Source organism: Corapipo altera, unplaced genomic scaffold, assembly GCF_003945725.1.
Source record: "Corapipo altera isolate COAL_440 unplaced genomic scaffold, ASM394572v1 228, whole genome shotgun sequence".
NCBI lineage: Eukaryota > Metazoa > Chordata > Aves > Passeriformes > Pipridae > Corapipo > Corapipo altera.
The window spans coordinates 163,527-178,466 of record NW_020885068.1 but is presented as its reverse complement, the minus strand read 5'-3'; the positions used below and the strand labels follow the sequence as shown (position 1 = coordinate 178,466).

Genomic DNA, 14,940 nt, shown 5'->3' with positions numbered 1-14,940 from the left:
GACACAGCACTCCAGGGGTGGCCTCCCCAGCGCCCAGCCCAGGGGCACAAGCCCTGCCCTGCTCCTGCTGCCACACTCTTCCTCAGCCAGCCCAGCAGCCATTGGCCCTCTTGCCCCCCTGGCCACACTCGGGCTCCTCTTCAGCTCCCTGCCCAGCCCAACTCCCAGCTCCCTTCCTGCCTGGCTGCTCTCCAGCCCCTCTGGCCCAGCCTGCAGCTGCAGGGGCTTCTTGTGGCCAAAGGGCAGGACCCGGCCCTTGGCCTTGGGGAACCTCAGCCCCTTGGAATCAGCCCATGGATCCAGCCTGGCCAGGTCCCTCTGCAGAGCCCTCCTGCCTTCCAGCACATCAACACTCCCCCAGCTTGGGGTCACCTGGAATGTGCTGATGGTTCCCTCCATCCCCTCCTCCAGATCCTCAGTGCAGACACTGAACAGGACTGGGCCCAGCCCTGATCCCTGGGGACACCCCTGGGGACGGATCCCAGCTGGATGCAGTTCCCTCCCCACCACTCTCTGGGCCCTCAGCCAGTTCCTCACCCAGCCCAGAGTGCCCCTGGCCAAGCCTTTTCCAGGAGTGTCCCATGGGAGACGGTGCCAAAGGCTCTACCAGGCGTCTCTACATTTAGGAGCCGCCGCTCTTCGGATCACAAACAACAGCTTTTCTTCCTGCTTTTTCAAACAGCAGCAGGAACTGGGGAGCCAGATGGATTTTTTTTTAAAGGGCTGAAGAATTCCATGAAGTCTCTGACTTCCCATGCAGAGATCAAAGGCAGCAAATGCCTTTCTTCAGGCTGCCAGCTGTCCACTCCTGGACTGGGAAGACGCTTTTCCCTGGTGCATTGTATTGGCCAGGTAGATTTTCATTGCTTCCCTTTTCCTCTGAAGCACCAAATAGATGTCACAGAATTGATGGATCATCAGTTTGTTCTCCTGTGACACGTCCCGAGCCGTGTTGTGTCCCTGTGCATGCAGGCAGAGCTCTGGGGAAGTCAGGGTGGAGCTCTGCAAAAAAAAATCCACATCAGTTATTGTCAGCAGCCCTTCAACCTGCCATCCATCATCTGCTGGGCTCGGGATTGCAGGCAAGGATTGGAGGGAAGGACTGGGAAAAGGATGGCAATGGAGCAGTTCTCCAGCTGGGCTGTGATGGGAGATAAGGCCTGAGATAACCTGAATTCATGGAATGGGCACGGGCCCCAATGGAGTTTTGGCCCCTGTGGCTTCTCACCACTCTTGAGTTAAGCAAAAATCAGTGTGCAAATGGAATCCAGGAAAACAGGGATGGCAACAAGCAGGAAAACCCCCAGAGAAGGGGGAAGTTCCCTGTATCCATCACTCTGCAGTGAGAGGGAAAAATCCCAGTCTCTTTGTGCCTGTTCTGGGATTCTCCACCATTCCTACACCCTGTCTGTCCAAGGAGAGGGAAATGACTCCACACAGAGCCATGGGGACAATTCCCATCCTGGATCTGTGCCATTCCAAGACACCCAGCACAGTGTGGATCCACTCCCAGGATCCCTGTGCTTTCAGCAGGCATTTTGTAAAAAGCCTGGGAATTTATCCCACCCCTTCAACCTGCCATCCATCATCTGCTGAGCTTGGGATCGCAGGCATCACAGAGGAGCTGGGCTGGGAAGGGCTGGAGGGAAAGACTGGGAAAAGGATGGAAATGAAGCAGTTCTCCAGCTTTGTTGTAATGGGAGATGAGGCCTGAGATAACCTGGATTCATGGAATGGGCTCTGGCCCCAGTGGAGTTTTGGCCCCTGTGGCTTCTCACCACTCTTGGGTTAAGCAAAAATCCAGGAAAACATCCAGGGAGATGTCAGCAAGCAGGAAAACCCCCAGAGAGGCGGGACAACGACAAGAGGAGGGTGTGTTTAATTCAGACATAACCACCCCGTTCTTAAAGTTGGTTACCTTTAAATACATTTTTTAAAAAAAAGTTTTTTAAATAAAGGTGGTTGTTTTTTTAAAAAAGTTTTTTTAAATAAAGCTGCTATTTTTTTAACGCCTCCGGAAGGAAAACAAAGAAGCGACGCTTTGCAAGCCCACGGCTGTTTTTTGATAATTCCCTTTTCTTTGCAGGGTTCATTGCTTCCACTACCTGATCCCTCTGGCCAAGCAAGGGAACTATGCCATCGTGGCCAATGTGGAGAGCATGGACTACGACCCGCTGGTGGTGAGGCTCAACAAGGACATCAGCGCCATCGAGGAGGCCATGAGCGCCAGCCTCCAGCAGCACAAGTTCCAGTACATCTTCGAAGGTCAGGCACCTCCCACAACACTCTGGGTCTTCAAAGAAAGGGTGTTTTGTCCTCATCCCAAAGCTCCATGGCGTTCCTTGGCAGATTGTGGGGCTGTTGGCACCAATGGGATAAGTGAGATCCATGTGGGAAACGGGGGTTTGACGGGGTGAGAGAGCTGGGGGGGGGTTCACCTGGAGAAGAGAAGGCTCCAGGGAGAGCTGAGAGCCCTTTCCAGGGCCTAAAGGGGCTCCAGGAGAGCTGGAGAGGGACTGGGGACAAGGCACGGAGGGACAGGATAAGGGGGAATGGTTTTAAACTAAAATAGGAGAGATTTAGATTAGATTTTAGGAAGAAATCCTTCTCTCAGAGGATAAGAAGGCCCTGGCACAGGTTGCCCAGAGAAACTGTGGCTGCCCCTGGATCCCTGGAAGCGTCCAAGGCCAGGTTGGAGCAACCTGGGCTAGTGGAAGGTGTCCCTGCCCATGAGGCTGGAATAGGATGATCTTTAAGGTCCCTTCCAACCCAAACCATCCTGTGATTCCAAACGCAGGGCACTCAGAAACCCAAGATGCCTCCAGAGCATTTCTGGCTAACCAGGACCGAGGGCCCCATGCCAGGTGGGGCAGCAGTGATGTGATGTAAGTGCAGCTCAGTTTTTCCTCAGCAAGCCCCAGGACACGTGTTTGTATCAGCCACAGCTCTCTTCTGCCACAGTTCCCACCCCAAGCGCAGCCATCCCGTTTCTGAAACTACATTTAAGGAACATCAGCTGCTCTGATGCCTCAGGGAATATAACCCGTGTGTTCATTCATCTCCCCTGTGTTTGTTTGCGCTCTCACAGCAGTTCTTGGCTGTGCTGAGGGATATGGGGACATTGATGTTGGTCAAAGCCAGCAGAAGGTAGGGGCTAGAGATGTATCCCTTGTCCAAAATAATCCACAGCAGGGATGAAGGCTGGGCAAGCCTGACTGGCCTTGTTTTAGCCACTGCTGATCCTACAGAAGTTGTCCTGTTGGAGCAGAGTCCAGAGGAGGCCCCGGAGCTGCTCTGAAGATATCAGAGGTTGTGCAACTCGGATTTTTGGGGCAGTTTTGTGTTTTTACTAAAGAAGGGAACGTTGAGGGAAGTCCACCTAAAACGCACAGGGGCTGTTTCCAGTCCACATAACAGTGCTCATTCCCAGGTTTTATAATGAATTATTGCCACTAAACACCTTTCTCCTCCCCCTGGCAGGGTTGGGCCACCTCATCTCCTGCATCCTCATCAACGGCGCCCACTACTTCAAGCGCATCAGTGAGTCCGGCATCAAGAAGATGTGTCGGAACATCTTCATCCTCCAGCAGAACCTGACCAACATCACCATGTCCCGGGAGGCCGACCTGGACTTTGCCAGGTGAGCACAGAGCCCCATGGTGGGCTTGTTATTGTAGGGTTTGCTGTTGTTTTGGTGTCCACGTGAAGCCGAGGGAGCTCCTTCCGAAAGTCCCGCCATGGGATGAGCACCGAGTTCAACACATCCAGGTGTTGATTGGAATGTTTACTTTCTCCTGGTTGTTCAGAGAATCAGAGGATGGTTAAGGTTGGAAATGACCTCCAAGGTCATCAAGTCCAAACATGGAGCACTTGAGCTTGGCATGAGGTTCCACCAAAGCTCCTGCGCTTGGGGCTCCTCCTAAGACCAAAACCCAGGCAAGGAACAGCTTCTAAATATGAAGTTATCTAGAAGATATCTATCTTCTAGGTATAGGCTGTAGGTTGAACTCAAACTGGGTGAAATTTGGGCTTGGATTCCTGCCCAGATAAGTTATACTTTGGTTGGTTGACGGCTGACACTTGGAGCACCTCCCAGGAACAGAGTCTGTGAACCTCAGGGTGGCCAGATGCAGGTGGGCTTGAAAGGATGTCTCCCTTCAAGTTCTGTTGATCTTGAAGTAGTAGTAGGAGCAAAATAAACCCAGAACTGGATGTGACAGACCCCCTGGTGATTTATCCACAAAAGGAGGATTGAGGAGTAAGCAAATGGGTGAGAGCAAACACTCAGCAGCGGTTTGCTCCTGGACTGGGGGTGCTGACTCTGAGTCACTGCACTGGCTGTGGATCTTCCTGATCCTCTGTGGCAGCAGCTGGTTCAGGAATGAGCAGCTGAGCCCAAGAAACAGCCAAAGGAAGAGTCTGGAACTTGCAAATGAAGGGATGTAGATCAAACAAGGGAGTTTTTGCGTGTGGCGCTTGGATGGGACCCCCCACGAACACTGGGAATAGTTGGTGTCATCATTTGGTTTTTGGAGACTGAATCAGGAGAGAAGCTGGACTCCCTCAGAAGAGGAAGAGTGTGACTGAGAGCCTCATTTCCTGGGCTGTCATATGGGGAATGATCTCATTATTGAATTAGTTCCTTCACGATAACGTCAGTGTGGGGAAGTTACAACTGCTGAGGCCTGGAGAAGGCAGAAGAGAAAGATCCATGACCAGCTCTCCAAGGAATACACTTCCCAAATTCAATCTCTCCTTTTTGAAATGATATTTATTTCCCCCCCTCCTCCCTGATCTGTTGAGATGCTTAATTAGCCCAGTTTTTTTAGCAGGCAGAACAGAGCTTGAGCATGTGCTGACAGCCCAGTGGCACCCAAATAATGACACACCCAAATAATGACCAGGAACTGCTGGAGAGGTGGAATATCCCTGGAGCTCTGACTCTGCACAATTTGATGCGTGGAGTTTGAAGGGAAGGGTTAGGGGGTGGCATGTTCCCAACTCCTGTTCTTGCTGGGTGGGTGAAGACCAGGAGTTTTCACAGCATCAAACACAAAGCAGTTACACAGCAACAGATTTTCTCCTGCACGTTGGAGCTGCTGGGGACCATCAGCAAGAGCTGTGAAGCTCAGAAGAGGCACCTGAGCTGCAGCATGGAACCATTTAGGTTGGAAAAGACCTCTGAGATCCAAGCCAACCATTCCGCAGCGCTGCCAAAGCCACCACTGACCCATGTCCCCAAGTGCCACATCCACAGGGCTTTGAAATCCCTCCAGGTCCAGTGCCTGACCACCCTTTCCATGAAGAAATTTTCCCTGATGTCCAATCTAAACTCCCTCTGGCACAACTTGAGGCCATTTCCTCTTGTCCTGTCCCTTGTTCTTTGGGAGAAGACCCCATTTCCCACCTGGCTCCAGCATCTTTGTGGTCCCTGGGGTGCAGAATTCTTCCCATCATCATATAAATTCATCCACACTTCTTTTTAGCTTTCATGGCTGCATCTCTTCCCTCTTTCTTTTAGAGCATAATTCCATCATCTGGAGAGTGTGTTTTATTCTTTTGTCCTTCAGATAACTCCTGAATTCTCATTTTCCAGCTTCTTTTACATAAACAAGGCTCTGGTGCATCCAAACCCTGCCCTGCTCACCTGAATTCACAATAACCTGAGCAAGTTCTCAGGGTACCCCGGGGATTGAGGTCTGTTCAAACCATTAAACAAACACAACAATTCACTCCTAGAAAGCAGAAAATAACATCAATGTGGGATAAAAGTGATTTGTCCCCCTGTGATACAGCTCATGCAGGAGTCTGTAAATGCTCTGTGCTGTTTGAACTCTCAGTTTTGCCCTTTTTAAAGATGACAAGTGGTGATTTCATGGACAGGAGCAGTGGAAGAGCTGCTGGAGAAATTGCCACCCACCTGCTCATCCTTCGTATCCTTCCCCCTGCACCTCCTGGTGACTGGGATGAATAAATTCCCTCCCTGCCTCACTTCTCCAGGGAATTGGGTGATCCTGACTGAACAGGAGAAGAGGTTTCCAACCCTGCCTTGATATTTCCGTGTCCAAGACGCTCAGGCTTCAAGAATCAATTAGCCCCAATTAACAATCAACACATCACTCTTCACACAGTCCCTTTCAGCCATTAAATCTGAATTCTGGGACAAGTCCTGTGTGATCTTTTCCTGCAAGTGAACACATTTGAAGTCCAATGTGTTCAAGTTTATAGGAAAGACAAAGCATTTGAGAAAGGACCAGAAGACTTTTAGGACTTTCCTGGCTGTCCTACCTTTGATTTTGCTTTTATTTTTCACTTTGGATGTCATCTTCAAGGCTTTTTATGGGGCTCCAAGAGCACTGGGCATCCCCTTTCTTCTCTGCTCAGTGACTTAGGAGGTAGAAACCCCAACCAGGGAAGCAGGAGGGGGAAGAATTTTCTCCTCTGAAGCCAAAATCATGTGGAGGATTCACAACAAAACCCAGCTAACACTTGTTGGTTCTGGTGAGGCTTTTGCTGTTTAAACCCTGTTTTTCACCGGCTCTATCACCTGCAGGTGACAATAGCAGCAGTTTGGAGCTTTGGGAATGGCCCCATGGCAAGGAGAAAATGTGTTTCAAATGAGTTCAGCTTTGAGCTTCTCGGTTCAAGGCAGGGAAAGTCTCAGCAGAGCTGGAGCACATTTTCATCAGGGGAAAAAAAAATAACTTGCCAAGTTGTGTGAGTTCCAGGAAGAAGATTTTTCCACCAGGAGAAAACAGGGCAAAACAGGCTGGCTATGACTGCTGAGTGTCACAAAGGATTTGTGGCATTTGCTAAATTTCCTGCAAATATTAATAGGTTTTTTAGCTTATGTGTGTGTTCAGCATCTGGGCCACAGAAATGTGGTTGGTCATTAGGGCATCCACTGCTTTATTAAAGAAAAAGTAGGATTTTCTCCCTGTGTGTAATACCCAGGCTTGTGCTGCAAAGTCTGGGACTGGCCATGACTTCCAAATACCTCCAGATTTCAGAAGTTTCACACCCAGAATTGGACTTATGGCATTAGTGAGATAAATTAAGCTTCAAATTTGAATTCCTATTCAAGTCTTTTCCCTTGTGCCTTCTTTCCTACTCCCCCTTTATCCCCACAAAAAATTACTCTCGCATCTTTATGCAAAGATCTCATCAGAGGTAGTAAAAAATGGTGAGGTTTCTGCTTCATACTTGTCTTAAAATATCATTCCATTCTCAGCTGTTCACTGAAAAAACTCAAACCATTCCATGATTCAGTGATTCTGTAAAAGTTTAGGATGGAGCTTGAGCTTCCTTTCAAACCAGTCTGTGGTGGGAAGGACCAGTGTGGGGTTGGGAAGCAGTGGATCTGCTTCAGCTCTGCTCTGGTACCTCATGTGCACCCTGATTTTATTTTTAATATCTGAGTGAATCACAGCAGCAGAGAGAGACCCTCAGGTTTAGGGCCTGGCCCCCAGGTTTAAGGCCTCACCCTCATGTTTCAGACTGGACCTCCAGGTTGAGGGCCTGATACTCAAATTTAAGGCCTCACCCTCAGGTTTAGGGCCTGACGCTCAGGTTTAGGAACTGACCCTCAGGTTTAAGGCCTGACCCTCAGGTTTGGGACCTGACTCTCAGGTTTAGGAACTGACTCCTAGGTTTAGGGCCTCGCCCTCAGGTTTAGGGCCCAACTCTCAGGTTTAAGGCCTGACCCCCAGGTTTAGGGCCTGACACTCTGATTTAAGGCCTCACCCCAGGTTTAGGGCCTGACACTCAGGTTTAGGACCTGAGCCTCAGGTTTGGAGCCTGACCCTCAGGTTTAGGATCTGACCCCCAACTTTAGGACCTGACTCTCAAATTTAAGGCCTCACACTCAGGTTTAGGAACTGACCCCCAACTTTAGGACCTGACTCTCAAATTTAAGGCCTCACACTCAGGTTTAGGAACTGACCCTCAGGTTTAGGACCTGACCCTCAGTTTTAAGGCCTCACCCTCAGGTTTAGGACCTGACTCTCATGTCTGGGGCCTGTGCCTCAGGTTTAAGGTCTGACCCCCAGGTTTAAGACCTGACCCCCAGGTTTAAGACCTGACCCCCAGGTTTAGGATCTGACCCCCAGGTTTAGGACCTGACCCCCATGTTTAGGACCTGAGCCTCAGGTTTAGGAACTGACCTTCAGGTTTAGGGCCCGACCCTCAGGTTTAAGGCCTCACCCTCAGATTTAGGGCCTGACCCTCAGGTTTAAGGCCTCACCCTCAGGTTTAGGGTCTGACCCCCAGGTTTAGGATCTGATCCCCAGATTTAGGATCTGACCCCCATGTTTGGGACCCAACCCTCAGGTTTAAGGCCTGACCCTCAGATTTAGGGCCTGACTCTCATGTTTAGGACCTGACCCTCAGGTTTAAGGCCTGATCCCCAGGTTTAGGATTAGTGCCAAGAGGCAGAGATGTCCTTGTGCTACAGTTCCCAGTGCCAGCTCAAACATCCATGGATGTGGCTGGGTTGTCCCATCCAGCTCTGATTCCTACATGGGGAAAATTGGAAAGTCTCTGAACTCATGAAAAACACCCCTGGGAGCAGTGTCTGAGCTGCAGCAGGAGGATTTCGGTGGGGACTTTATTTCTGGGCACAGTTGATGTTGGGATGCTCAGCATTCCGGGCTCCTCTCCTGCTCTGACTGGCAGACAGAGGATTTTTAGGGATGAGGTCGATTTCTGATGCTGTTGCAGGCAGGAGGAATCTGCAATAACATGCTGCCATCTACTGGGAGCTGCTGAGGGAGAAGGGAAGCCCCTGGACATCCCAGTGCTCTGAAATACGACTTTTTCATTGCCAAACATCACTTCTCTTCCTGATTTTATTCTTGATAAACGCAGAAACAACAGGATGTGTTTGCTGTTTAGTGCCTAGGTTGCCTGAGGCTGTGGCTGGTGGAGGGAAACTTCCTCTGGTGCTGTTCTTGATGTTTGATTTGTGTGTGGGGACCATCAAGTCCAACAGATCCTCACCCAGATCCCCTGTGTTTGGATGTGTCTGCAGTGCTCCTGTGATGCTCCTCTGCTGCCTGTGGGTCAGAACTGGGTGTGAAAAGCATCTCAGACATTCTCCCTTGGGGCTGCACTGGAGCCAGGACAAAATTTGGGGTGTTTCAGTTCATTTAATTTGAATAAAACCCACATTTAGCTGAGTAAAATAGTCAGGGCACTCTCATTCCCCCACTTTATCCCCCCACGAGGTAGAATTCCCCAAATCTTTGCAGTCTGGATCCCAGGAAGCCCTTTCCTTACGCAGAAGCCAGAAGCAGAGCAGCTCCAGAAGAAAAGCTTCTCTTTGCTGACAGGGAAGGACGTGTTATCTCCATCCCAGCCCTGGACTCTCGTGTCTGGAGCCTGCCCTCATTTTGAGTTTGCTGCTTTTAATTAACAAAGCTGCTTTGGTTTTCAATTAAGGACTTGGTTGCAACAAAATCCCTATTTTCTTTGCCTTTCTTTCCTCTCTTGTTTGCTCCCCCCTGTAGTTTCCACTGAGCTTTGATCTCAGTGCAGGTTTAATTAGCTGTAATTAGTGGTTTCACTGCATTAACCAAAAATCCCAACCACAGAGGATTAAAAACCACCCCTCAGCTTGATGCCCTCCCCCTCCCCTTCCTCCTTTTGCTTCCCCAGTATGATTTGGGGGATCAGGGAGTCCCCGTTTGGTCCTTCACCACACTGGATCCCAAATAATTGCCCTGTTATGGACTCAATAAAACTCCATGGAACAAACCACCCATCTGGGTATTTGAATTTCCAGTTAAATCCTCAGCTGCCACGAGTTTGAGTACAACACCAATTTATGCCCTGACAGCATTTCATGGAGCACTTTTGGGGTCTCTCCCTGCTTTCTGCAATCTGGTACATTTAGAATCACAGAACCATGGAATTGTTTACTCTGGAAAAGCCCTCTAAGACCATCAAGTCCCAGCTCTGGCCACCACTGACCCACGTCCCCAAGTGCCACATCACACATGGCTTTTAAATCCCTGCAGGGATGGGGACTCCATCCTGTGTCAGGGCTGGACAACCCTTTTGGGGAAGGAAAAGTCTGCACTCCTTCCACTGTCCCACGTTGCTCCAACCTGGCCTTGGTCACTTCCAGGGATCTAGGGGCAGCCACAGCTTCTCTGGGAAATCCATTCCAGCCCCTCCCCACCCTCCCAGACAGCAATTCCTTCCCAATATCCCATCTGCCCTCTGGCACTGGGAAGCCATTCCCTGTGTCCTGTCCCTCCATCCCTTGTCCCAGTCCCTCTCCAGCTCTCCTGGAGCCCCTTTAGGCCCTGCAAGGGGCTCTCAGCTCTCCCTGGAGCCTTCTCTTCTCCAGGGGAACCCCCCCAGCTCTCCCAGCCTGGCTCCAGAGCAGAGGGTCTCCAGCCCTGGGAGTAGCTCCGGGGCCTCCTCTGGACTCTCTCCAGCAGCTCCATGTCCTCCTGCTGTTGTTCCCAGGGCTGGAGGCAGCTCTGCAGGGGGGTCTCCCCTGAGGGGGCAGAGGGGGGGCAGAATCCCCCTCTGCCCTGCTGCCCCCGCTGTGGGATCAGCCCAGGGCACTGGGGGGTTTCTGGGCTGGGTCATGTCCAGCTTTTTATTCCCAAAGTTCTCCTCAGGGCTGCTCCCAAATATTCCCTATACTTCCCAGGACAACACTTGATGCTTTATCTGCCTCATCTGGAAAAGCACCTCCAAAACACGCTGTGTTTGAGTTGCAACCCAAAAAGCATCACCAGTGCCCAACGACGAAAGCTCAGCAGCTTTTCCAGCACATCATCATGTGGGAGAAAAGCACCATCCAGCCCTGAAGGCTCAGAGTTTGGGATATTCCCTGCTGCTGATGCCTCAGCAAACACCTCCTTCCTTTTCTCTTCACAGCAGCTCCTGCCGTGACACAGTAAATTAGAGCAGGGAAACCATCCAGCTTTGGGGGGAAGGGTTGTTTTTTTGGGGGGTTGCATCAGCTTTTTTCCCTGGTTTTGGCAGGATCAGCTCCCTGGTCTGGTTCACAGCAGGCCTGGTACAGCTGGGGGAGAGGGAATGAACCGGGAGATGAGCTCTTGGAATGATAATGGTCCTGAAAATGGAGCTTTATCTGAAATTGGGATGAGGCATCAGGTGTAAAGAAAGGAATGGCTCAAGGCAGAGCAGAGGGGAGGCAGGAGAAGCCAACACCTTGAGCAGAAGTCACTGCTCTTCCCACACCACCCTTGGGCCATTTGACCTCGCTCCAGCCTAAGGAGGGATAACTTTAAGTCCTCAGTTTTGCTGAGCAGCAGATTTCTTATTCATTGCCTGTGTCTGGGAAATGCCTTCCCTGCTGCTGCTTCTCACATTAGGAAAAAGCTCCAAAACGGCCTGGTGGTGATAGACCAGATGTTGGGAAGCAAAGCACTTCACTCTTGGGGGATGACATTTCTGGTGGTTGTCCTTAACTAATTTTCATGTAACGGGAGCACTCGAGCACGTGGAGATGGAAAAAAAGTGGGTGAACCCCCTGAGTGGTGACAGCACATCACTCCCCTCCCTTTGGTGTGTTTAAATTCTTTAAGGAGGGAATTGTTGGGTTTGTAATCGAAACACACACATGGACACAGAGCCAGGTCCAGAAAGTGTTTAAGCCTGAGTTTAACTCTCGGATACAAACATTGACTCATTGACCTGATGGATCACAGCATGATTTAGGTTGGAAGGACTTCGAAGATCATCCAGTTCCACCCCCTGCCATGGGCAGGGACATCTTCCACTATCCCAGGTTACTCCAAGCCCCATCCAGCCCGGCCTTGGACACTTTCAGGGATGGAATACTCGCTCTATAACTAGAGATCCACCACAGTCACATCTCCATGGGAGCTGGTTGCCCGTTGTTCCCTTCACAGTGAGAAGTGAGGATGATTTTAGGGTGTGATTTTTCCAAATTGGTTTAAATTTTCTTGCAATGAGACAAAGGAGCCTCTGAGGAGTCGCCTCCTGGGAGTGCCTGTGGCTTCCTCCCAAGGATCAGGGAGCAGAGGTGACCTGCTCAGGTGGAATTATCCCTGGCACATCTCTTGCTGGGCCCCTTCCATGGCTGTGTGGGGTGAGCAGATGACTTTGCAGGTGGGCAGATCCATCCTTAAACCCCCTCAGTAGGGCTTTACACCCGTCTTAACTAGACTAGGGGACTGAATTAATTTGGCAGCTCCCACATCCCTGATGTCCAAACATGCAAAGTCATGTAGCATCCACTTCCCACTGGAATTTCTCCCTGTAGCAGAGGAAACATCTGAAAACATCAGTGTGTTCTGGAAGGTGCTGATCCTGCCCAGGCTTTCCAGTCTTGCCTCCGTGTTTTATTTTGCTCAGGCATTCCGGTTCTTCCCTGAGGCTCTTTTAATCTCCCGCTCCGTAACCTTTAAAAAGAAAGGTTTTAGCGGCCTCTGTAATGATTTTTCGGGGCCTGAATGTGGATGTTCCGAGCTGCTCTGAGGAAAGAGATTAATTCAATTTTCCTAAACTGGAAATGGACTGAAAAACCGAGAGGCTCCATTGACTTTTCTTCACTCGGTTCTTGGTTGTGTTTAGCGAAACAATCAATGGAGTCGAACTTCTCAGCCTTCACATTTCCAGGCACACGAGCTGGGGAAGATGGTAATAAACATTTTTAAGTCTTTTTTTTGTTTTGGGAGGTTTTTTTGTTTGTTTGTTTGTTTTCTTTTTTTTTTTTTTGACTGTTAGACTTGGCCAGAGCACGTTCCTCCCGCGCCTTAAAAAATACCATCAGAGTAGATTCTGCTGGAAATGAATTACAAACAAATCCCCTCATTTATCCCTCTGAGGTGACAGTCTTTTGCTGATACGTGCGCTTTCTGGAGACTAATAAGTTTTTTGAATGTCGGTGGGGGAAAGTAAAAAAAAAATCAAAGTAATTACTTTGTGTTCCCAAGCTCCTTATTTGTGGAGGTGCATGTGTGTTTATCTCCCTCTGTCATGCTGCATTGCTAATGGTAATTAAAAGGGAAGGGATTTTTCTCGTTGGAAGTTTTTTCTCCTGATTTTCTGCCTTTTGGTGACTTTGGCCTCCGTGACGAGACTTTGCCACCGGCCACTTCCTTGTAAAACTGCTTTAAGACGAGGTCTGAGTTTAGGGAATTCTGCCTGTCTGGCTGGGATTGGATCATTTTGTTTCTCCAGGTCTGATGGATGTGAGGTGGGTGTTGTTTTTTGTTGCAGAGCAGGTTTTGAAGGCACGTCCTGGGTGTCGGTCCCGTGGTGGCTCTGGGAAGTCACAGAGTGTTTATCCATGTCGGGTTTATTTGACTGCACAGGATTTGGGATGGGGGGGGATGGCAGCAAAGGTATGGAGCAAAACCAAGCAGTGCTTGGCCAGCAGCGGGGTGGGTGAGCTCACAAGGGGCTCTGATTTCCAGGGAAACCCAGGTAGGACACGTTGGTTTCCAGCCTTGAGTGTCCATCCCACACAGGGGGGGCTTCAGTCTCTCCCTGAATTTCAGTCTCTCCCTGAATTTTCTTTTTAACGTGAAATACGTGGGCTGGGAAGAGGCCACGGGGCTTTCCCAGCAGCTGTAGAGTTTGGAGATAAGGTCTTGAGTCTGATCAGGACATCAAACCCCAGCCCCACCACGGTGTGCAGGTTTTCCCCTGGGTTCACATGGGCTTTTCCATGCCAGAGAAATGTGAGGATGAGTGTGGAAGCTAATTTTCAGTTCCACATATAGTGTAAAACACGTGGGATACACCACTGGCTCTGACCAGGAAGGGTCTGGGCAGGCTTTGTGTGCACAGAGAGCAGCTTTATTCACCTACTGGCTTTAAAACTTCCAAAGGAACATTCCAGCATTTCTCTTCTCATCTCTCAGTCTGGTCCAAGGAGCTTCTCCTGGTGCCCTGCACTTCCATATCTTCAGGAATTCACATCAAGCCTCACACAAGGTGTTGGGCTGAAACCATGGCTGGAGACACTGAGCAACATGCAGGGATGGAAGTGTTGATCCCATGGAAGTCCAAGTGAGGAAGAAGAGGGATTTCCATTGGTTTTGCTCAGTTTAAGGGGTTTTTTTATGCTTTGGAGTAGCAAAGAGTGACACCTGCAGCACATGGATGGGCTTCAGTGGATGGTCTGCATTTAGAATCATGAAATTTTTTAGGTTGGAAAAGCCCTCAAGTCCAAGTTCCCCCAGCCCTGCCCAGGCCACCACTGCCCCATGTCCCCAAGTGCCACATCCACCCAGCTTTTAAATCCCTCCAGGAATGGGGACTCCATCACTGCCCTGGGCAGCCGTGCCAGGGCTGGATAACCTTTTTGGGGAAGAAACTTTCCCTAATATCCAACCTAAACCTCCCCTGGCACAACTTGAGGCCTCTTGTCCTGTTTACTTGGGAGAAGAGACCAACCCTCAGTATGAGCTTGAGCAAACATCCAGAATCACCCCATGGGAATAAATCCCCCTGTGAGTGAATGTGGATGTGAACTCCATGTCTGAGCTCTCCCATAACCTGCTTGAAGCTCCTGTTTGGGCTAGAAATTGCTTTCTACTTCCATGTTTCCTGGGAGCTTCTGATTAGATGCCCAACAAACAGCTCTTAGGGGGAAAAACAGGTTTTTAAGAAGAGAACTTGGTGTGACACACACCAAAAAAATCCCAAAGAGAGGGTGAACCATCAACAGCCATCCAAGGTGTTTGCCTGCAGCTGAGGGAGAGGTAAATATTGGATTGAGTGCTGTGTCCAGCCCTGGGCCCTGAGCTCAGGAAGGCCCTGGAGGGGCTGGAGCAGGGGCAGAGAAGAGCAGCGAGGCTGGGGAAGGGACTGGAGCACAAGTGCTGTGAGGAGAGGCTGAGGGAGCTGGGGGGGCTCAGCCTGGAGAGGAGGAGGCTCAGGGGAGACCTCCTCACTCTCTGCAACTCCCTGACAGGAGGGGGGAGC

General features: G+C 50.2%; 1 protein-coding gene across 1 annotated transcript in view; it reads left to right on the top strand.

The window, feature by feature from the left end:
- Positions 1-14,940, top strand: part of EXOC4 (exocyst complex component 4) — a 203,863-nt gene that overhangs the window by 178,061 nt on the left and 10,862 nt on the right. Inside the window, exons 9-10 of the mRNA XM_027669176.1 lie at positions 2,087-2,265; positions 3,481-3,640. Of these exons, the coding sequence (XP_027524977.1) occupies positions 2,087-2,265; positions 3,481-3,640 (339 nt within the window). The remainder of the gene's footprint in view (positions 1-2,086; positions 2,266-3,480; positions 3,641-14,940) is intronic.